This window comes from Aulonocara stuartgranti (assembly GCF_965226115.1).
Source record: "Aulonocara stuartgranti genome assembly, chromosome: 17".
In the NCBI taxonomy this organism is placed as follows: Eukaryota; Metazoa; Chordata; class Actinopteri; order Cichliformes; family Cichlidae; genus Aulonocara; species Aulonocara stuartgranti.
The window spans coordinates 30184206-30208624 of record NC_138953.1 but is presented as its reverse complement, the minus strand read 5'-3'; the positions used below and the strand labels follow the sequence as shown (position 1 = coordinate 30208624).

The 24419-nt window shown below is 39.4% G+C and overlaps 1 protein-coding gene across 1 annotated transcript; it reads left to right on the top strand.

Annotated features, from left to right (window-relative positions):
- Positions 1-278: 278 nt before the first annotated feature.
- Positions 279-24419, top strand: ube2h (ubiquitin-conjugating enzyme E2H). The gene is made up of 7 exons (XM_082510338.1): positions 279-564; positions 15262-15338; positions 16318-16392; positions 16483-16522; positions 17685-17737; positions 19458-19586; positions 19748-24419. The coding sequence occupies exons 1-7, from the start codon at positions 512-514 to the stop codon at positions 19870-19872; spliced, it is 552 nt and encodes a 183-aa protein (XP_082366464.1). The 5' UTR covers positions 279-511; the 3' UTR covers positions 19873-24419.

The following is a 24419-nucleotide window of genomic DNA, read 5'->3' as shown; positions in this document are numbered from 1 at the left end:
CTGTCGGTCTTGCCAGACATTTTGGGGTGCAAGTCCTGACAGCCAACATGTGGGGGTGACAATCTGGAGGAGCTGAGCCACTGCTCGCAATTATGATATCCTGAACATCTTGAAATATTTTTTCCAATATATCAGTTTTTAACTGTAAAAACAGGCATGTACGTGTTTCCAAATGAAACTTAAATATTAAAAACAATGATATTTTGGATAAAACTACAAACATGGCCATTTATGGTGACGTTTGGGTCGCACATAATATGACGTCATTCGCGGAGGGATCCCTGTGTCGGAACCATGGTCATATCGTTGAGAGGCAGTGAACGGCAGAGGTCTAGAGACAGCTCAGCTACTCATTAGGGCAGAGATACGTTGAAGTGGGAAGACGTCTCGCTGCGAGCATTTCTGGAGGCAAATGTTAACTTTCGGATAGTACCGTTTGCTAGACTATCTAGCGTTCCGGGTGGCTAGCTTTCAGCTTTCTCACGGGTGTTCTGCGGTGGAAGAAGCAAAAATGTCGTCTCCAAGTCCGGGTAAAAGGCGAATGGATACCGATGTGGTGAAACTGTATCCTTTCTGAACATAAACAACAGTCTCTCAATCGCTATCTGGTCAGCTATGTGCAGAACAGTTTGTCAACGTTATATGAGTGAACTCTATTGGTGCTGCTTGTTTTTCTTGAAACCCCCCTCAAGCAGAAAATGCTTTCACAGTGAATGACTGGTGTTTTGTGTAAACAACATTTTGCTAGCAAAGCCAAGTGTTAGCTAATTCTGTCCTGCGAACCTTCAGTCGCTTATCGGGACAGCTGTATTAGCTAATCAGATCGGTCACAGGTCCTTCCGGCATTTTTTTTCCATCGCAATATTATTTCTTTGTAACTAACATTAGCTGTCTAGAGCTTGCTCTCCAGCTCTGAAAATTACTGCAATGTCCGCACAGACGCCGACGTTTTTCTCCTTATACAGAAATGTTTTGCTACACCACCAACAGATGTAGCAGAGGTAGACTACCTAAAACACCTTGTGGCAATTTGGTTTCTTTGTTCACTCCTCTGTTTTATGACGGGAATCAAACTCAAACTGCCCCTTTCACACGCTTACACAGAACCTTGTTTACATAACGTAAGCCCAACTGAAAACGCTGCTGCTTTTGTTCTAGTCGCAAGACGTTGGCGTTATTGCTGCGTGTATAGCGATCTGGGTTTACCTAGCTTTGCTTTGTAACCCCACTAAGGGTTTGGTATGTGTGTTATTGGATCTACCACTTGACAAGAAGACCTGCAACGAGCGTTGTTGAACTGGCGTGCTAGTCAGTTGGTTAATTTCAGCATCAAAATGGCCACCTGATCAGTGTCTCTCACTGTACTTCAGTGTCAACAGGCAAATGCATGCAGTACTAACTTGTCTCATTTTCGATGGGTGTTAACGTGTAGTTTTGGACATACTGGATCTGGAACTGAGTGTGGCAGCTGTTACGTGGTACAGCAGGTGTCATGTCCCCTACAGTCATTTTCACTGTGGAATGTTTGAACTTTTTGGCAGCATCTAGTGTGTTCTGCTTTTCAAGTCGTCGTCACCATGTTTACTCTTGCACCGCTGCTTTATTTGTTTAGCTTCACTCAGGGATGACAGAAGCAGTTATAAAAGTGAATCATAACGTCAGATTTCCAGTCCATGCAATGTTCCAGAAGGAACAGTATGAACAAGTAGTTTTGTTTTTGTCCCAGAACAGTGGAAGCCAGCTTAATGATTGGGTAGCCTGTTACTAGCCGGAAACCACATGAGGGAGGGACTTAGAACAGCTGATGGGATCGCAGTAAAAGCTTTGCAAATATGGGGTTAGAAATGGGCTGGTCAGAATTAAACCAAAAACAAGTAGAAGTTACCCCAACAGCTTCAAACTAATAGTTTTTAAATTAAAATATTGACAGTGTGTTGTTTGTTTTGTTTTTGTTTTCAAGCTTGGGCTTAATTTAATTATTTCTGACCAATAATATATAACTCTTTGAATACTATTTATAGCATTATATATATATATATTTTTTTTTTTTTTACTGCAGTAAGAGATTGGTGATGAGTATGTAAAGTTTATTCTTCCCCCGCTCGACACCATTTATGTGTAAGGTGTAGCAACTGTGACAGGGTGCTGAAACGGACAGAACAAGAGTTGTAAAGGTTGTAGTGTGGACACCCACACACAAAGCATTGGAGTGTAGTAAAACCCCTCTCCTTCTTGAGCTACTTCACTGACAGGCAAGAGCAGGTTTGCTAAATACCGCCTGCTCAGTTTTGTACAGTGGCCTGAGTGTTTAAACATACCATCCAAGACTAGTGGTCAGCAAGTGTTAAGAATGACAGCTATGTGTGTTTTAAATGTAGATCTTAAAGAGTTGGATTTGATCTTGAGCGGGCAGGTCTCCAGATTCTAGTAGGCCCTTCTTCTCAACTATCAATAAGAACCTGTTTCTGTGCTTGCTATCAATGCATCTCCCCCTAGTGTAACCAAAACCTGAAACTCACACTGGCTTTTAGACAGACGCAGGTTCTGAGAGGCCTTGTGCATTAATTTGCTTTGGCCACCGGAGAGCTGTGAATCTAGAACGGAGGCCGTGCGGGAATTCGTGAAAATGAATGTCAGAATGACCTTAACATGTAGCACCACTCAGTTAAGCTTTGTCCCAAGCCAGCCAATACTCTGCAGCCTGCTTTTATATGCTAGTACTCACTACTCTTTGTACAATTCTGTGAAATATTGATAGAGAAGACATTAAGCGTTAGTGTACAGTGACTTTCCACTGTAATACGTCTTCCTGCTAGTTCGTTCCCTCCTATACAATATGAGACAATATTTATTGACCGCTTCTTGACAGACTGGATTTCTTAAACATTAAATTAACATTAATTTCCTATCATCTGCATAACCTCTTGACATTTGGTATTCTGTCTTTGTCTCGGTTGGGCTGATTTTGATGTCGAACACAATGTTCTTGAAGGAGCTTAGCACAGTGTGTCACTTCTAAGAGCTTTACATTCAGCCTGTTGTGTGGGATTGACTGCACATATTGTGTAGGAAGTTGTGCTGTTATTTGCATATAATTTTTTATTGGTCTTGTTGTTTTACAAAGACTTTCAGGTGGAAAGCTCCTGGAATTTGAGAACAGGTGAATTACATAGCACTAAGCCTATTGTGCGTGCTAAAACAGGTCATTTTAACAAGGCTCTTATTATTGACTTCTCTCGCTTTTGCTTGGCATATAATTGACCAACAATAAGACTTGGACATCTTTATGTGTGACAATTCTAATTTATCTAATGTAATTGTTACAAAATTGGTCTTTCAGTTAACACACTGCAAAATTGTTTATTTAATTAAAAATGGGAAAACCAACAGAGAAGAGTTTTAAAATGTCTCTTCTCTAGGTGCTAAAAATGTAATTAATATGAGATGTAAAGACTTGAGGTGTATATTCTGCTGTAAATAAAATTTCGCTCTATCAGAGGGGATGTTTGGACATCTGATGTCCTCAAAATGACATCCCAGCTGTACTTTTCAACCTTTGAGTTCCTGCTGAAAGGGCTCTCTGGAGCATGGCCACCAGCAATTTTTATTCAAGTCTGCTAAGAGTTGCGCAGAGGGGTGTCAGAGGCTTTAATCTGCTCCAGTATTCATCATAATACCTCATGTCAACATTAGCATATACCTCCTTTTATATTGATAAAGGTGTTGCACATCACACCTCTCAACTTGCAGTTTTCAAGGAGAGTTCACATTTTTAGACTTTTTTAAATTATTTTTTAAAAGTAACATTTTACGCAGCAGTCAACCTTTCGCAATCTGATTTATTCACTTGTCCAGATTCATGGGACATTTTTGATTGTCCTCTCCAAAGCATCCCTCCTCCCTTGCTAAGTGTAATACCAATCCTGAGCTTTATCTCCTCTCTGCTTAGTTTTTTTTGGCCCATTGTGCCCATGTAGAATGACATCCGGACAGCATCAGCGGTAGGTTCTTTTGTGTTTCCCATTTAGAGAAGCCCCTGTGACCCACCCCTCCCTCTCTACCTCCTGCTGCTGCGTCAGGCCATGTCGCACAGTCACGGGCAGCTAAACTGCACTCAGTGCTATTATTGCTGGACTGAACTAACTAGATGCAGTTTATTGTAGGGAAGGAGCCAGCAGTTGTATGCTCTTTCCTGACTGATTAAATGGAAGGCACAATGAACCCATGAGCAAAATGTGGAATGCCCTGGTCTGATGAGGAAGTTGCATAAGCTACCAGCATGCTTTGTTACTGGGCTGGAATAACTACACAGTAGTTGACACAAAGAAGTTCATAGAAAACTTGCTAACTTCAATTTTATTTTCATTGTGGTTGCAAGATAATGTGACGTGCTGTAGGTATAAAAAGTGTAAAGCACAGTTGTCCTTTGCCTCAGTTATTCACCATACTATTACTCCCACAGGCAAAATATCTGAAAGCATACAAAAAAATCGAATTGAATTTAAAATTCGGTTAAATATAAGTCTTGTCAAGATTTTGTGGGTGTTGAACCGCATGCATGATGCTGTCAGTTGACACAGTTTTTATTATCTTTATTTACATTTGGTGCATAACTTTGCTTGTGTCACTGCAGGCGTGTTTAAAACATATCATCCAACCGAGCTCCTGCTTTTTATCGTTTTTAGGACTTTGTGAATGAATGCAAGGTAACAAAGTCAATTGTGTATGAGGCCCCTACTATTCAGGAGGTGCCACACTGATTGACAGTCCTGTTTTGGGGGTCCAGGAGCAAGGCATCGCTGACAGTAGGGTGTTTGAGGCCCTCACTGTTAATCCCATAGTGCATACAGCGAAGCTTCCTGCACGCATGGCTGCGTTCCCTTGGAAAAACAGATGGACTGAAGTTCCTCTCTTTGTTTCGCATGATTTTTTTTTTTTTTTTTTTTTCCCTCCCCTAGCATTTGGGAGTTCAGCCTGGCTCTGTCACTCACATGCAGAGGTGCTTTAGTGTGGAAAATCAAAGGAGTGACAATGGGGTAACTAAGTTTGGTCATGTAGGCCAGAGCCGCTGGATCTGCCTATTTAAATGTTGCAGTAAAACCACTGCAGCTTTTATTTGCTTGAAATTAACCTGCATATAAAGTAAAAGGCCCTTATCAAAAAAATGCAACCTATACTTACACACCCTATACTTGCCTCACTGTGCTAATCTGCTGCTGTTCATTTCTCATCTGTGTCAAGTTGATAAAATTAACCCCGCGTGTTTCTCTAATTAAAGCGAATTTCACCATAGCCATTTCCTGAAAATGTCTCTTGAGTTTTTTTGTTTTTCTCTGTACAATAAGCAGCACATCTTGTTTATTAGATTTTCTCATTAGACTGCTGCTTCAGATCCAGGCCATTGTTTTTCTTGCACTGGCTCAGTTTTGTGTTAATGATCAACTCATTTGTATGTGCATGCACGTAGCTCAAATGCACGTGCGCACACACAGACTCTGTCACTACTGCTGTAAATTGACTGTTGATTTAGTGAAGGGCTGAGAGGAGGAGCAGCTGAAGGATTCACATTTGATTGCAGTGGGTGGGCTCTCATCTCTCACCAGTGAAGACAAAGAACTTAGTCTGCTCAATTCTGAGCTCCTCCGGCTCTCACACTGGGAGGTAGCCATTGGTATATTGAGACTTGCATCTGATGAAAACTAAATCTGCATTGCAAAGTGAATAATACATTTGGCTAACTCTTGCATGTTGAGCTGGCTATTTACGGTTTATTACTAAATGAGTAAGGGTAAAAAAAAAAAAGAGCTTTTCAATTTTGCTGCAAGTGCAAGTTGTTGTCTTGTGCAGATGGCTTTTACATCTGGTGAAATTTGAAATCTGTATTATGTTTAAAAGGTTTGCCCAAGGTTTATTATTCTCAGGAGCAATGATTGTGCATATTTGAGAAAGCAGTCCTATTAAATGTGTAAAATTATAGACTGTGGATCTTTGAAGCAGAAATAAAACAGACATATTTATTTTTAATTTATTTCCCATCCACCTTCCAGTGAGTGCGCCGCTTAACAGTACCAGACATTTACAATCGGATTTCAGTTGAGTCAGGCCTTTGGGGGCATATGTCCATTGATATGTAAAGCCTGCTGCAAGATTTTCTTTTGCACAGGCCCCACACACCGGTCCTCCATCAGCATTCAGACTCTTTATGTCTCAGAAGGAGCCGGAGCTGATTCTAAAACAGACAGCTTAAGCCCAGCTTTGCTGAATAACACCACACTTGAGATTTAAACAACAAAAAAAAAGCAAAGGATAGCCATTTCCATTCAGCATTTCCAACATGCTCATTTTGTGGTGGGTGTAAAAGAATGCTTCTTTGTTTTTCTAAAGCACAACTAGACCTGCGCCTGTCCAAGGTACAACCTGTTACCATTGAGCAGATGTACCTTTTGCATTGTTTAGCCTTTTAAATGTGAATTAACCATTTCCCCCTGTCTTTTAATTATTTTTTTTGTAGCTGTGTTATCTATAAAATTTTACAGTGTAAAATAGATCACCATATGGCCATGAGTTAAATGGTTGTCTTTTTTCATGAGTTAAATGGTTGTCTTTTTTCATGAGTTAAATGGTTGTCTTTTTTCAGTTAGTAACACAGACGGAATATTTAGTCTGATTATATCATGTAAAAAATTAACTTTTGAATATAAAATATTAAATTCAGAAGCATGTAGATGTTTGCTGCCACCCAAAGGTGCTGTACTTGCAAGAAGCACATATTAGCATGTGAAAATAACTATAGAGTAGTAAAGTATAGTGTGCAGCTTAAGAAATAGTGACATATTTTATCCATAGCAGGAATGCAGTTCACTAAACGTTTTGACATCTGGTATTAGTAACAACCATCTTCATTTACCATAATTATCAATCATCGTCTTTGCTCCCAAAGAGCCAGCTTATTTTGATTGTTATTTAAGCAGAGAGATAGGTAAGCTAACATAGCTTTTTTTTTTTTTTCAAGTGCTCTGGTGGAGTGAGCCATAATGCTGCTGTGGTATATTCTGGCTTTCTGCATTTGTCTAGAAAGGGGGTTAAAAATGCCCAATAATAAAGTGGAGAAACTATGCAAAAAAAAAATAAAAATGGCACTGAGAGAAGGTGAGGGACACAGAGATTCCTTCTATTCTTAGTGAGATGTTGGAAAGACATGAAATAAGCAGAAGGCTAACCTATCTGCTTCCACATTACTGATGTAGTTTGAAACAAATTATCAGTAACATTGTAGCACCAGAGGTTTTTACCTACAGCATTCACAGTTTCAGGAACAATTTGAATCAAAATGAATTTGGTGTAAATCAAATTCTCATATTAGTAAAATCCTTTGTTTACTCTTTAATTTATGTTGCTGTTGTTCTGATTCACTGTGTACTTCAGTTCCCCGTTGTGTACCTTGCAATCTTTGTAACGTGGTGAGCAGAGTCTGCCTCAGTGCACAAGCGTGGAAGCATATTTGCTGGCATTTCTGGTGTATATCACTACAGGATTGTTTAAGTAGTGGATGATGATGATGATGATGATGATGATGATGATAATAATAATAATTTGATTTGATTTGACTTTTTTTGTTTGGCTTGTTTTACTTTGCAGACACTCTGAAGAACTCTTACTTAAAGTCCTCTGCATTGGATTAGATTTAACGGAGAGTTCATGTCATTTTATGAGCCAGTAAAGCAACTGGCAAGTTTACATATTATATAGATTAATTATTTACATCTTGTTAGATATAAACAGAACCACTGTCGTATCACTCTTGTAAATACAAGGGTGGGTTTGAGCCATCTGTAGACTAGTTGAATTGCAGCTGCAGGCTTGATTCTGTTCTCATTTTCATTCCTCTTTAGCTGACCATGTATTCACAGGATTATCTGTCTACAGAGTCGATGAGCTGGGGTTTAGTTTTTTTTTTTTTGGTTTTTTTTTTGTTGTTTGTATTTTAATTTTAGTTTTGTTTTTTCAGGCTGCAAATCCCCATTAACACCAAGCTACATTTGTTTTTTTTGTTTTTGTGTTTTTTTTTGTTTTTTTAATTTGTCTTTTCTTAATTAGCAATATCGGAAAATGCCCTACTTGGGGAAAGTGTTTACTTCAGGGTAAGAGGGAGACTGTAGGTCAGTGAGGTTTTGTGATGATGACTGCAAGGGGAGAACAGTGTTTGTTTGGTGTGGAGTTGATTAAATCACTCTCTCTCAGAAACACCCTGCCTATCACTCGCTCTGCCTGCAGTGGCAGGATGGTTGCTGTGCTACAGTAGCTGCCTCTGTTTTCAGGCAGAGTGTAGTGGAGGTCACACAGCAATCTTGCTCGGCTCGGCGCGGTGCAGTAATACATACAATGTTGAATGCACAAACACATCCAGATTTAAACACAGGATTGGACTTTAGCAGGAACAATCCACATGTACAGATAAAGTTGTATGCTGGCAGAGATTTTCAAAGAAGTAAACACTCATGGTCTCACGTGCTCACATGCATAATTCATGTCTCTCAATCCATTTTTAAACAGGAGGAACAGTCTTGTTGGTCACATTGACTTTGTTGTCTGTTTCTGTGTTTTTGTCTGTTTTTCTGCAAATTGCAGCTTGTATTCATAGAAATAATAGTTTTCTACATCAATGGTTAATGGGTGTGAATGTGTGTTTCTTTTGGTCGTTTATATTTGTCTCTCGGTGTAGGAAGCCTACCTATTGCATACACCCTGAGGGCAGCTGCTATATTTCCTGCCTTTCATCTCCAAGGCCTTTGATTGTATATTTTTTGCTACAGTCTGTGTGTGAGGGAGTGAAAGTAAAATAGAGATGACTTTCTTAGAGTTCCTCATCTCCAAACACAGAAATATAAATATGGTACTCTCTTTCTAAGTTGTAAGTTTTTCATTGAAAAGGGAATTTGTAGCTTGATATCTTTCACTTTACTACTTTACATCTTGCCTCTGAACCTTTCGCTTCAACAATTTTCTATAATTTTTACCACATTCCGAAGTCAGATTCTTACCTAATGATAAGGAGGAATTTTAGGACAATCATTCATTTCTTCTAGTGCTGTGTCATATCCTTCGTGGTAATACCAGTCTAAATTTTGAAGTTATATAAAGGTGTAATATCGCTATAGCATTGCCATGTTAGGTTTCCTTGTATGCACAACAGCTGGATGAGCCTGGACATGTCTGAGAGCAAGGGCTACAGTGGTGTGAAAAGGTGTTTGCCCCTTCCTGATTTTCTGTTTTAACTGTTTGTCACATTTAAACGTTTCAGAGCATCAAACACATTCAAATAATAGACAAAGATAACACAAGATGGCACAAAATGCAATTTCTTAGTATTAAGGGGGGGTGAAAGCCCTACATGGCCCTGTGTGGAAAAAATGACCCCTAAATCTAATGACTGGTTGGGCCACTATAGCTGCTATCTTTTTCAGCGCTATGAAGGAATTTTATCCTACTTGTCTGTGCAGAATTGTTGTAATTCAGCCACATTGTAGGGTTTTCGAGCCCGAACTGCCTTTTTAAGGTCATGCCACGGCATCTCAATCGGCTTCAAGTCAAAACGTTGTCTGGGCCACTCCAAAATTTGTTTTTTGTTTTTCTTAAGCTATTCAGAGGTGGAATTGCTGGTGTGTTTTGGATCATTTTCCTGCTGCAGAACCCAAAGTCCACTTCAGCTTGAGGTCAGAAACAGATAGTCGGACATTTTCCTTCAAGATGTTTTGGTATACAGCAGAATTCAGGTTCCATTTACCACAGCAGGTCTTCCGGGTCCTGAGGCGGCAAAACATCACACCAGACCATCACACTACCACCACTTTATTTTGCTGTTGGTATGATGATGATGAGGATTTTCTGAAATGCTGTGTTACTTTTATGCCAGATGTAAGGGGACATGCACCTTCCAAAAAGTTCAACTTTTGTCTCGTCAGTCGAGAGACTATTTTCTCAAAAGTCTTGAGGATCATCAAGACGTTGTCTGGCAAAACTGAGATGAGCCTTTATGTTCTTTTTGGTCAGTGCTTTTTGTCTTGGACCTCTGCCATGCAGCCATTTTTGCCCAGTCTCTTTCTTATGGTGGAGTCCTGAACACTGATCTTAACTGAAGCAAGAGAAGCCCGCGGTTCTTTGGATGTTGTTCTGGGGTCTTTTGTGACCTCCTGAATGAGATGTTGACTCCAGGGAAGCTTCACCACTGTTCCAAGTCTTCTGCATTTGTGTATAATGCAGTGGTGGGCAACTCCAGGTCTCGAGGCAGGTTTTAGATCTCACCCTGGGTCAACACATTTGAATCAAATGGTTAGTTCATTCCCAGGCCTCTGGAAAACGTCAAGACATGTTGAGGAGGTAATTTAATCATTTGAATCAGCTATGTTGGATCAAGGACGCATCTAATACTGACCCTCGAGGCCTAGAGTTGCCCACCCCTGGTATAATGGCTCTCACCGTGGTTCACTGGAGTCCCAAAGCCTTAGATATGGCTTTGTAACCCTTTCCAGACTGATAGGTGTCAGTGACCTTGTTTCTCAGGTGCTTCTTTAGATCATTGCATGATGTGTTGCTTTTCACCTTTATCAATGAAACCATAATTTAAAAACTGCATTTTGTATTTACTGTTTAGCTTTGTCTAATGTTAAAATTAGTTTGATGATCTGAAACATGTAAGTGTGACAAATATGCAAAACACTAAGAAATAAGGAAGGAGGCAAACACTTTTTCACGCCACTGTATGTGTTAGCCTCCATCAAAGATTTAACATCTAAAAGAGACCACCTTCAACATCCTCCAACAAAGCACAGCGCTTTACTAAATATGCAAGAAAACTGCGTCTGCTACATGTTTCTGCTCTTGAGACAAAAACACACACCAGGCTACAAAGGTAGAGATACGTGCACCTGTTCATCTGTGGCGCAATAATAAAATGACTCAACAGAGCATTGCTAGCAGCTACAATGGCTAGCTGTCCATATGACAGGCAGAACAAATGGTGGATGGAAATCATTAGTGTGATTGCATGGTGGAAAATTAGGACTTAAAGCAACATCCCAGGTACAAAATATTTTTCAGTCTTATGGGGGAGGGGGATTGTTCTAGAAAATGTTATTATAGATTGATTAACACCCAAGTCTTTAGACTTGCTGCTGCTTTAGTCTTTCGATCTCCAATAGCAGGTTTTATATGCCATTCGTTTACAGGTAAGGGCACATCTAAACTTCCAAACTCTCCGACTCTCGTTTGTGCTTGTGGTCGAGTTGTTGTTGCAGAGGATCGCATACTTTTTCTAGCCTGGCATGTTGATGACGTGGAAGGTAAAACAGTGTGCATGTTATTAGCTTAGTCAGATTGCATGTGATTTATAATTCTGACTTGGATGAAGCTCAAGTCACAGTTTATGTAATTAAGGCTGAAATCTTGGTAGTTTCAGGCAAAACTGTAAATAACTGACCTGTGCAGTCAGTTTGATTTGATTGCACGTCATTGTCCTTTGATGCAATACATGAATTGGATCAGATGAATGGAATTGGCTTTTCCTCGACCCCTGCTGTTCAAAAACGGCAAGAGACAGGAACATGCTTTGAAAATAGCCAGTGCCTCCCATCACTAGATCAACAACTGCTGTCTCCAAGAGCGAAATGTTTGAGCATATTTGACGCCACATTGTTTGACAGTATGCTGTTTATGATTCTCCGTCGTGTTTGTTTTCTGTACTTGGAACGAGGCTGGTTGCGAGGGGATATTTTGATCCTGGGTCAGGCAGGGATAGAGGCCTGAATGGACCAGAAAGAAAACAAGACATGTCTAGACCACAACTGTAAATGCTATTTACTGCATATTTTTACATCTAGGTATTTAAAATGTGTTTTATAGGCTACAGAAGAAATATCAGGACAACATTGACCTTAGTCCTGGAGTAACAAGGTAATTGTTAGTCTGAGAGGAGCTCTTTTGTACCTTTTTTTTTTATTTATTTATTTTATTACTTTTTTCATGTCTAACACTGTGTTATTAAAGAGTGAGCTGGCATGTTGAAGTCAGTATATCCTTATAATAAAGTCTGGTAGTGAAGGAATTTAGGTTACAGTTCAAGGCTTTCTGTTATCTGTGTGGATTTATGTATGTTCTCCTAGCTTGATTGGGCTCCGTGTGTTGGATTATATTTATTGACTTACCTGTTTATGTGATTTTAACTATATAAATCCAAGGTCAAGGGTTGGACAGGCGATCTTTGCGTGGGGGTGAGATAAGTAATGATATAACTCTGTAGTTAATTGTCCTTTTTCCATTAATTCTGTTTGGGTATTTGGGATTACCCATGCTGGGTGACAAATTATTTAGTTATATTTTAGTTCCCCTTTTATCAGCTTATTTATTTTAGCACTTCATATTATAACCTTTTAAGATGAGGTGCAACATTTAAGTGTGTTGCACTTTTACACTGCATGCTTATACCTTTAGAGCCTTTTGTGATCCAAGTGTGTTTTACCATGTTTTCAAGATGTTAAAGATACAAAGTATCTCATGTTACAACTAAATGCACCCAAATCAGTCACATGTTCTTAAAGGGATACACATGTAAATGTTGCAGAGGTTCTATTTTCTCAGTGTTTCTGTGCTTGTTGACATTGTTTATTCGACTTACGGTATTTGCCAAATCTGAACACAGTCGACTTCAACAAACCAAAAACAAATCTAGAGTTGAGCTCAGTTAAGCTAGTAAGTTGGTTGGCTGTGTTTTTCACATTCCATCTCAATCCATCAAACAGTTGGGGAATTTACAACTTCCCTCTGTTCTTACAGACATGCCAAATTCCTTTTCTGTAGTGTGAGAACATTGTCAACAGAGACCTATAGTTATTTATTGGGTAGAAAAGGCTATTGGGTTAGACCAGACAGATGGAAAGAATCACATCGAAGTGATATTAGTTTTGAGCTTGTGTCTGAGAGAGATTCTTCTTTGAAATTCTTCTTTCCTTCATCTTTAGGTTAACTGAATCAATCAGTGGGTCAAGTGTACTCTACACGTTAGCCTTTTTAGCCTAAATTAAAAAGCTGGAATTCATATTGCATTCATGTGAACCATATTTTTTTTCTTTTAATTTTCGAATAGAAAGTATAACTGCAGTGATTGAAATTCAAATCGAGCTTGGTCTGGGTGAAGCTGCTGCTGACAGATGCTGAAACTGGGTGAATCTGTGGCTACATGTGACTGCTGTTTCCTTATTAGATGAAAACTGATAGATTTTAGTTGGATGAAAGCAAGTTACATGTCAGTGGTGTCTGTTAGCATTATCTTACTCTATGAGATATTAAACGTACTCAACAGTTTAATATTTATAGGCCATCAGGACCCTTACATTTGCATTTCTATTTTGTAATTTAGGTAAGTGTGACATCATATAGCAGGGTCGATTTTTCGCTGCCTTCCTAGTTAGACTGGCCAGTTTCAGTCAGTGTGCAGTGTAGTTACTGTTGTTTTAGCCCCATAATTCGCTTATCACCCACCACACCTCACGGCTTCTGTTTCATACCACAACACACACAGTCTGTATCGTCCTGTTCCTTGTCACTGCTGCCTTGTCTTATATAGCTTTTAGATGTGTAAATGCCCTTTTTAGATAAAGAGCAGAACTAGAATAAAATGAGGAATTATGCGAGTGTGAGCACTGAAATATGATGCAGGAGTTGTTTCTTTAGGCACTGGGCTTGTTTATGTTTTCCTAGTGACCTTTAGATGAGTATTTAGTTCGCCTTGGATTTTGCATCGGAGACCCTCATAATGCTTACTTGACTCCAGTGCGAGTCAGAACAAAGAGGTTCCTCTTCTGTCTGAAATAGACACATTTCCTTGTTGAAGCCAGGGATTCAATCTGCTCCTAGCAGTCTCTACCAGAACTTAAAATAACCTTCAGTTTGATTTAACCCTTTGGGGTCAGTGATGCTGCTAATTAGATCCACACTAAATCAGGATCAACAAGACAGCTGCTTCTGTTCGCTGTGGAAAACGGTGATTCATGTTTTTATTATGATCTCCTTTGGTCACATTTAGGCAAAGTGATTTCTTTTTGGTTTTGTAAAAACAGCGGTGATTCAGAATGCTTAGTGTGATAATGACTATTTCTTCTTTTTTTTTTTCTTTTTTTTTAAACTTTATTTATGTTATAATTATAGCTATGACTGGAGTAGCAAATGAAAACACAGGCTGTTTTTCTTTACTAACACCTTTCTTTTAAAAAACAAAAACAAACAAACCTGGCTCATGGTAAAAACAGGAAATCATTGTTTTTGCAAATATTTGTAAATGAAACTTCAGACAACACATCAAATGTATACATATTGTTTTAGTTTGATCCCAGAAACAAGTTTAGGCTGAAAACATTGAGCTGGGATGCTAAAAATACATCTTATCTCAAACATCTCATAGCTAATTGGGCTCATTAGTGACATGACTTGGTATAAAAAGCATCCCATGGAGGTTTTCACCACTGTATGAAAGACTCCCTGGGAGCATTAGTGCAGCTCACATGGGTAGCTTTCACATCTATGAAGGCACCAATAATGCTCAACAATATATATAGTTTTTTCAGCTATATATGATACTATAGAAACCTCCTTTTCTGATATTACCAGTACAGTATTAACTGTATATTTTGGACTCTTAGGCTGTCGGCTCCATTAGTTACAACTATGAGAAGTGACTAAAATTAGCATTTCAGTTTGTAGACATGCGTACAGTGAGTACTGTTTTGTCAGAAGTATGTGTGGTAATATCAAGTTCTAGAAAGCCAAGGTGCTCATGGAGAGTGACACATGGAAAAGAGACTTGGAATAGTTAGCAGATGAAGGATGGGTGAACACTTCAGTCAGCATCCTGATGTTAATTCAGTGTCCCGAGGGGCATGGCATTGAGCTATTAGTTGCAATAGATAACGCCTCTCCAGGATTATGGATTAAAACAATTAAGTTATTATCATTTGTCAAAAGCTGTCATTCCTCTGTTTAGTCTTCATAATTCACAGTGATACAGACAATCATGTCAGGTAGGAGAGAGGAAACCGGGCAGGTTATTCTTGTGCATTTGTCTACCATGCAGGAAAATATGTGATGATACAGGAAGCAACCACAGCTCACTGACTGTTTCTACAGAAGCCAAACGATAGAATCAGTCCTGCAGTTCTTTGTTTGTTTATGTGTATGCTTTTCGTGAAGCAATCCTCCTTAACTGTCCTACAGCATCGAGAGCAAGCATGAAGTCACCATCCTCAGTGGACTCAATGAATTTGTAGTGAAGTTTTTTGGACCACAAGGAAGTAAGATTTTCTTCTTTCAGTTTTTTTGTTTTGTTTTTTTCTCATTCCACAGACATTTTGAATATTGCTGCTGAGACCTTATTCAGTAACATGTTCTAAAATAATTAAGGGGTTATCCAGGGTACCTTTTTTTTTTTTCCTTGAATGCAGTGCTATTAAGCAAGCATTTTAATGTATTTTAAACCAGCTATTAACATGAATGCCATCGCCATAAAAACAAATGAGATGTTAAGATTGATTTACAGAGCATGAAGTGACAGTAAATGTGGTTGTGAGAGCAGCCGCTGCAGGAGTGTCAGTCTCTTTGTTTAGAACATAAAGTGCTTTTTCACAGCAGGCAAGAAACGCAAAACTAGAGCTGAGGCCACGAAGTGTAAAACGGAAAGGAGCTAGGCTTGAACAGGCTTGAGGGGAATTTGGATGAGGAGTGTGGCCTCATCAGCAGGAAATACTTCTTTCATATGCTACTTGTAACATCTGTCACACTAAAACCACTGTCACTTACGCATCAGCAAAGAGGGGAAGTGTGTGTTTGACCCTGTTTATGTTGCCTCGAAACAATGCCAAATAAAGGGGAACTGTTGTCCCCATTGCTGATCAACCGTCATGTGCGTTATCTGTCATGTATGTGCTTCTCAGTTTCAGCACAGCACACGAGGGTCCTGTTACACACAGCTATTCTGGGCAAGCACCAAACACCCCCGCAAAATCCGAGTCGCTTCCTCTTTGATGTCAGCGTATTATTTGAAGTGATTTGGAAGTAAAGATTTCTCCTGGGCTGAAGTGCATTACTGCATAAAATGACAGATACGTGATGAGGGAAGCTCATGTGTAGCAGAGAAAATTGATTATAACACTGTTTTTAAGTCCATTTAAATACACGAAGGGTGGAAGATGATGTTGAGGCGAATAAAAGTCTGTCGTCTGCACTCAGCTTTGTTCTTTTGTTATGTATTCTGTGTCCCCTCCTTATGTACAGCACCGTATGAGGGAGGCGTGTGGAAAGTGCGAGTAGATCTTCCTGATAAATACCCATTCAAATCACCATCAATAGGTACGAACTCTAACTCTACTTTACATCCAGACTTATTCATCTTAATTTTAGTTTTTAGCACTGTCCTAACTTATTCCATGTCTTTTTCAGGATTCATGAACAAGATTTTTCATCCCAACATTGATGAAGCGTAAGTTGCTGCACCATTTCAGACTATTAATGCAAGTATTGAAGCTCAAGAATTCATATTTGTATGTTGTCAAGTCTTGTTTTGAAAATGTTCATGTTAAAATGTGAAAAGGATTAACCTAACTCAGTTATAGCAGTGCCATTGGCCATCACGTTCATTTTATGCTTGCATCTACCAATCGGAAGGTCGGTAGTTCAATCCCCGGCTCCTCTAGTGTGCATGTCGAAGTATCGTTTAGAAAGACACTGTACAACTGTGAGTTGCCCCAAGGTGCATCTATAAGAGTGCGAGTGTGTGAACATTAGGTTCAAAGCGCTTGTACAAAGATGAACAGTGGATTGGACTAGCTTTGAGTGGTCAAATAAAGAAGAAACGCACCATATAAGTACCAGTAATACTGTTTCACTGTGATTTCCAGTAATCTTTGGGCACCAGAAAATGATGGCAAAAAACAAACCAAAAAGAGAAGCAGAAAAATATTGGCCAAACTTGACCAAAAAATTCAGAATTGCTGTGTTTTTCTTTTGTTTTTCTTATGTTTGTAAGTACGTTTGTACCTGCTCGGTCAAGCTCTTTGCTTTTCTGAGTCCGTAAATCCACTGAACAGTCCATAAAGGTGAGCAGGAAAAACTTGTGCCTCCTCCCCATATGTGACAGTGTAGCGTTTCAAATACCAAAAATAGCAGGGCATCTAGGCTGTTCTCACCAGCAAATGATGGCAAGTTTAATAGAAACATTTTTATTAGCCAGTGGGTAAGGTCTGTAATAAGTGTATTTATATAACTGTTGATCTGTGGCTAGGAATATGTCAACAATAACAATCTAAAGCTTAAATTACTGAAACTTGACATTAACTTACACAGCAACTTGGTTTTAGTTATATATTTAGTAGGGACAGGCCGTTCTAGTCACATGATATTTCACAACTTTCAGAATTGACAGGAAATATACAGCTGAATGGCCACAGTTTGCTCAAAAGCTGCTGGGAAGTACACCTGTTGCATCTAATTTTGCATTTCTCTTAACAAACGTGAAGACATTTTCAAAACAGGATGGCTCTTTTGTAGAAAAAAGAAAAACTCTGCGTAGCAACATACACAGATTCGTCCTTGCCTGCCTTTGGCCTTTTAACCTGTAACTCTCTTTTCCCTCTGTTTCCCAGATCAGGAACGGTGTGCTTAGATGTCATCAACCAGACATGGACAGCCCTTTATGGTGAGTGACTACACTCTGTGTCTGTATTGAGTTCCCTCTCTGAGGGTCGTGTGATTATGTGTGAAGAACTTGACAAAGTGCCATCCGCACAAAATAAATACTGGCAGCTCCTCTTTAGCAAATGGTGTACTGTTGCTCTTTAATCTACTTACTGTGGGGAAAAGTGAACACTAACAAGGTAATACTCTCAACCAGCAAGGTCAGAAAACAGTCACCTTCGACAGGAGTGAGTTATTATCTGTCAGCTGTGGAAGACATGCCCACATATACTTGATGGGAGCAATTATACTCAGTTACTTTCCCTCACTGTTGCTGGTCTCCCTGCTTCCCTGGCTTCCCCGTGCCCTTCTCTCAGTAAAATTCCCCATTAATTTCCCATAATATCCACTTCACAGGGTTAAAATAGCTGTTGAGTAGTATAAATGACTTTACTGTAATATACCTAGCAGATGTTCCAGCATCCCTTGGTATTTATTTTTGCTCATGTTCCTACTCGGGAGAATACTAAATGCTATTTACAGAACCAATAAAAATGAACTGAGAATTCATTCTGTCTTAATTATTTTCCAGCGAATGTTGTATTTGTGTGGATTACTGTAGGTTTTGTTGTGTCGGATGTTTAAAAAAAAACCAATAACAACAAAACAAACCACACAGAAATAAGCCAAATGACAGGAATAGGCCAGTCAGCCAAGCATTGTGTAATGAGCCTATACAAAGGAAGAGGGAGCAAAAGCATTAGATTTAATCTTGTAAACACCAAAAACCATGGAAAAGAACTGGGGGAGTGTTTGCTTTCCTTACATAAATGGACCCAACAGTGACACCTAGGAGATGAAAGTGTCATCTCAGGTTTTGGACTCTCCCTCAGCTCTGAGAGAACTAGCTGAGAACTAGTGAAAAGCGGTGTTTGTTTTTTTTTGTTTCTTCCTGTGTGAGTTTATCAAGCTCAGAATTTTGAGTTAATGCCCAACTGACCCCTTTTAAATTAAGCTAAACTAAGCTATGATATGGTAACTCAACAAGAGCACCCAGATTTTTATTGGGCACATAACGGAATGACATTTCTTTACCAGGTTTATTCAGATTAGAGGTTACATTTACGAGTTGCCCGAAAATAACAGCCATTAAATGAACAGCAGTTCATATTGGAGAGCTTTATAAGGTTACATGCTTTGGGGGCAAACCCTAAAACTGTCAACCTGGAGTTGGGGCAGTCCACTTTCCAAGGCAATGGTAGAGTATCCAGTGGGGAGACATGCACAATGAGAGTATTGGAGTTCTTAATAGCCAGTCAACAGCCAAACTGTGAAACACATAAACCTCTGGATTGTTGAATTAATGCATGCGCACATTAGAGCATCAGACCAGGCATCTCGAATCATTATTACAGTAAAAATGTAGGTAAGTGTACTTCTGTGTTTCTTGGTTTACCATATCTAATGTGAATTAGCTTTTTTGTTTTTTCCGAGGGCTTTGTTGGGATAAACCAGATTATGTTGGCAGTGTGGATTAATGAAGCTGCAGTGTTATGTAACTTTAAACATGAAGGATAGATCTGTAACTTGGAAAGGAAAACAAAATTCTAATAATTATTTGTAAAAAAATAAATTCTAAAGCGCCTTTTCTTTTCTTTTTCTTTTTTTTTTTTTAAATCAAGTTTTCCTGGTGACTCTACAACTTCAGTTCTAACCAGTAGGTTTCCTTTTGTGTTTTTCAGATTTGACCAACATCTTTGAGTCGTTCCTGCCCCAGCTGCTGGCCTACCCAAACCCCATCGATCCCCTGAACGGAGATGCAGCTGCTATGTACCTTCATCGGCCAGAGGAGTACAAGCAGAAAATCAAAGGTTCAACCTAATGAAAATATGTTACCTGCAGCAATCCATGTTTTTTGTATCCAGCAGAATATAAATTTGTAGAAGTATTTTCCTTTCAGGAGGTATTTTCCTTTTTATTGCAGACCAGCCAGCTCACCTTTTTAAATCTGTTTTCTCTATTTCTTCCGCAGAGTACATTCAGAAATATGCAACAGAGGAGGCTCTGAAGGAGCAGGAAGAGGGGGCAGGCGACTCTTCATCTGAAAGCTCCATGTCTGACTTCTCAGAAGACGAGGCCCAGGACATGGAGTTGTAGTAATAGGAGGGTTCCCCCATCCTGCCCCCCCTAACCCCCACAGAGACTATATTTGATTTCCTAACCATGAGAAAGCAGACTTATAATATTCATATTTAAACAAGTTGATTTTTTATTATTATTATTATTATTACTACTAAACAAGGATTTTTATGGATATATAGCCTTTGGTGTGTTTGACCTCCCCTCCCATTCTGTAGCTGTTTCTCCTCACACGCATCCACGTTCTCTGCCTGTCAGTCTGCTCATTTGTGTGGTGCGTCATCTAAGAAGCTTCCATGTGAACATCTGATTTCTCTACACAAATCCACTTCATAAAACCTCCCTTTTGACCTCAGCGACATATAATTTCCTTTCTTTTCCCATAATACCAGTTGACTCTGACCATTTTTGTTAGTTGGTCCCCATCAGATCAGGTTAGGTCTTACTTGCCCTCTCTGGTGTACGTCACCACATATTTGGGGGGGTTTGTTTTGTTTTTTTAAATGCACACACTGACACACAAGTGTCCGAGCACATTTTATATGAAGTGCAGTGCCAATAGACGCTAACAAATCAACCTGGAATACCTCTTAAGCATATCTCTTAAAACATATGAACAATATGAAATCGTTTTGGGGTTTTTTTATCATTCAGTTCAGATTCTACATGGACTGTTACATTACTCTTGCATTGCTCTTTGTTACTCTGTTGACCTGCAGCTGCCTGTATATGTTTGCTGACCTGTTTTAGCTGCTCTCCCTTTAAGTCAGCCTCCTTATGATTGGCTGCCCATGATAAACAGCAGGCGGAGCTTCTTGTGCTTCTAGCCAGAGCCGTGTACATCATGCAGAGCCAAGAGTAGGAAAACAAAAACGTATCAAAGCGAGCATTTAGAGCAGCCTTTTCATGTAATGTCCTCACTATGTGAAACTACTTGTTTAATTTGAGAATCCAACATAATGCATTATAAGCAACAATACTAAAGATCTGTTTTGTACAATGTATGCTAGCTGCACAAACTGCACATGTAAGGTCAGTGCACACAGGCAGTGAAGACAGAAGGTAGCTCTAATATAGGTTTTCTTTTGTGGGCATTCTGGTCAGACTCTCTTGGTATTTTGGGAACTAAAAATAGACCAGAGCTACACTTTAACCATCTGACCGTGCATGTGCATTTTATACTCCACATCAGGAGTCACCTCAAACACACAAGCACCAGACTGTCATTGTGAAGGGAGGTCTCTGTATTACAATCAGCTGTATATGTGTTTTTGAAACACATTTCTAGTAGTGTTATTGGTCCTAAGGAACTTTTCTGACTATATAAATATTTTTTAAAAGGAACAGCACTAAAGTCTGTTTTAATCTCAGTAAAAAAGCAACAAAAATGGTCATATGGTTACTGAGTGGATCTGAGTGAAATTTAAAAGTAATTTGTCCCCCTCCCTGTTGAGGTTAGTGTTGTATCAGTCTTCCTCACATTCCACTGTTACTCTGGATTTGCTCCGATGCATGCTCTCCATGTTGGTCTGACTGGTACGTAACCCCGGTGGTGTCGAGTGGACTGTCTGCTTACAAGGATCTCTTTTTGGATTACGAAATACGAGCCCTGTACATGATAACTAAACTGTACAGATCTGAGTTCCTAACTTTAAAATCAAACAAAGGAACACACCTTGTGTTATTCACTGTGGCGGGTGAAGATGTCCATCTATGATGCGTGGAAAGGAATTGCAGTCACATTTTTGAGTTTTGACACTTCTGTGTTTTTTTTTGTTTGTTTTATTCCTTTCTCTACTTTAATTTTTCCCCCAGTTGGGGGGTGGTCAGCGCGCTTGGTTTGTTTTTTAATCTTTTTTTTTTTTTTTTTTTTTTTGTACAGCGTATACCTTGTACAGTAAAAAGACACCTCTCTGTAGCCTCATGAAAATTCAGTGTTAACCCAAAAACACTGACTTAGTGTTGCTCACGGAGGCTAACGCGGCAGACGGACTACCTAGAAAACCTTGAAATGTATTCACTTCGTAGATTGCAGTAAGAATCACTGGTCGCTTTGTGGCGGATTGTGGATCCCAAGTGAAAGATTGAAGGCAGAATTCCACTTGGGAGGTCACCTCATCACCTCTGATTTCGACTCCCTCTTCTGTGCCTCGTCATAAAAAGGAAGTCCACAAAAACCACGTCTTCAAAAAGCCATGAAGGTCATTCATTTAAAAATTAGAAAGGCACATCGCTTTAACCTACAGTCTTCTCCCGTTTCTGCGGTTTGATCCTGTACAATTTGTGATTCGACGTCTAAATTTTCAGTCTGTTGACAATTAAGGGAATTACCCAGGGCTGCGAATGGCATTAGGGTTTATTTGTGGTAATGTAGGATTGTTAGACTTGTATGGCTCAGGTTTGAAATTTAGTTGGGCTGTATCTTGGATAGTGAATAACATTTTCACCCAGGTGATACTGAAAGGATGGAAATCATGCTAATGTTTGTTGAGCAGTGTTTTTGACATGTCACGATAGTTAGTTTTACCGACTTCGACTAAACATTTGCTACATGGCTGTATTACAGATAGCGTTACATAGTTTGGTATACTTACCTGATAAAGCATCGATGCGTCATCTGATTCTTAGTCTGTTTTGTGGTTATATGTGAGATGCCCCATAAACATGCCTGCTTGTCATCGTCTTTCAGATTCAGAGTTGTACAGGGGTGTGTGTGTGAGTGTGAGAGAGATTTCAATCTAGGATGACCTGTAGTGAGCCTGATAGATCTAACTGTACTGAAATCTAAAGTGTGGTTCAGCCCTTTTCAAGACGTTGGGTTTTCTCTATAAGCATGATCTATAACATAGTTCTGTGCTCTTTCGAATGCAGACGTCTCCATGGTTTGTTTTTAATTCATCTGATCAGTTTGACCGCTTTGAACCCGGGATTGTTATTTCTTTAATCCGCCCTGAGGATGTTTTGAATGTCAGCTTGGGTTAGCTCTCGGCTAGAGTTAACCTTTGCTATAGTTGACACATTCAAGGCAGTTGAAAGCAAAGTGAATGTTATACATTATTTTGTGGTGAGGTTTGTGATGCACATCAAAAGCTAAACCTTACCCGTGTGTGTGTGTGTGTGTGTGTGTGTGTGTGTGTGTTTGTATGTTTGTTTGTTTCCCCCCCCATGCAGCAAAATAAAGAAAAAAGAAAAATTGTGTATTCGCACAGAGAGGGACCCACGTTTTTTTGTTTGTTTTTTAGGGTTTTAAACTTGGTCCCTGTTGGTTGAGCTGTGGTTCAGCTACACTGATAAGAATTTCATGTTAAGGTTTTTTGGGGGGGTTTTGTAACAAGCAACTCATAAATCTTGTTTTACTTGACATCTGTGCAGTATTGTACTAATAATGTACTAGATCCAAGGTGACAATTGTAATAAAAATGGCACATTATGTTGCAGCAGTGCTACAGGGAGTTAACAGCTAATTTTTATCTTCTTTTGTTTTGCCCACCCCCCCCCTCCAAAAATCTTAAGATTGGTTGTCAGGATTATTTGCAATAAATTGATGATATACTCAGCTGTGGCCTGGTGTTCCTCTGGTAAACAATCTTCTCAATGGCCAATCTTATTTTACTGATAGCTGCCTTTTTTAAAATTCGAGTTATCTTTAACTTAAGAACTAAAGAAGACATCCTAAAGCCAGTGAATGATTACACTTCCCACTGCAACTTGAATTCTAGAATATTTCTTTAAAGATTGAAGCATTTTTATGTTCTTTTATTTCATATCCTTTTGGCTTGTTTCCCCATTCACTTCTTTCAGACAACAAGCTTGCAGGTTTAAACAGAGACTCCGCACATCTATATCATTGATGCTAGGATTCACAGAGCCTCACAATTGTGACTGTAAACCTGCACAGGAAGTCCAGAGCTGGGCTACAGTCTTGCAACTATAGCCACACTCCTCTCCCAGAACCTGCTGCATACAATAAGGATGAAGGATTTGAGTGAAGTGACTGGTCTATTCATCTGTAGACGAGACTCCCAAGGCCCTTTCTCTGTTTTATCAGCACAGCTGCAAAGAGCAGGAACCCTCATCCTGTAAAGTCACCTCCCCCATGTGTTGACTCCTCGAGCAGTTGCATGCTTCTGGTGTGGAGTCGAGGCTCACCTCCCATCCTGTCTTGTGCTTGTGTGGATTTGTTCCCTGCGCTGGCCGACTGCTGCCGTCAGGGGATTTAGCAGGCACACGCAGCATGGAAAACAGCAGTTTTGATTTAATAGAAACTATGTATTTGGTACCTAGTGTGTGTGATACTCAAGGGTTTAAAAGTCAAAAGGGTTTTGGATTTTTTTTGGTTTGTTTCAGTAAATCCATTCTTTGTTTTATTTTTTTTCCCACCTTCTCTGCCCTCATGTTTTATTTTGTTTTGTTTTTTTTTCTTTTTTTCTTTTCATTGTGAAGTGGGCATGCTTGTCAAAAATGACAGATGCTCTCTATTAATAGGCTTATAACCTCATAAATAGTTGTGTATAAAATAAACTGTTATAACTTCTTTTTTAATAAAACATTCAATGTGTATAGAT

What these genes read in the sequence shown, in the direction of transcription:
- ube2h (XM_082510338.1), top strand. Translation starts at nt 512, where the DNA reads ATGTCGTCTCCAAGTCCGGGTAAAAGGCGAATGGATACCGATGTGGTG. An exon ending in GATACCGATGTGGTGAAACT is followed by an intron (nt 565 to 15,261) that starts GTATCCTTTCTG and finishes ACTGTCCTACAG; the next exon opens with CATCGAGAGCAAGCATGAAG. An exon ending in GTACAAGCAGAAAATCAAAG is followed by an intron (nt 19,587 to 19,747) that starts GTTCAACCTAAT and finishes TTTCTTCCGCAG; the next exon opens with AGTACATTCAGAAATATGCA.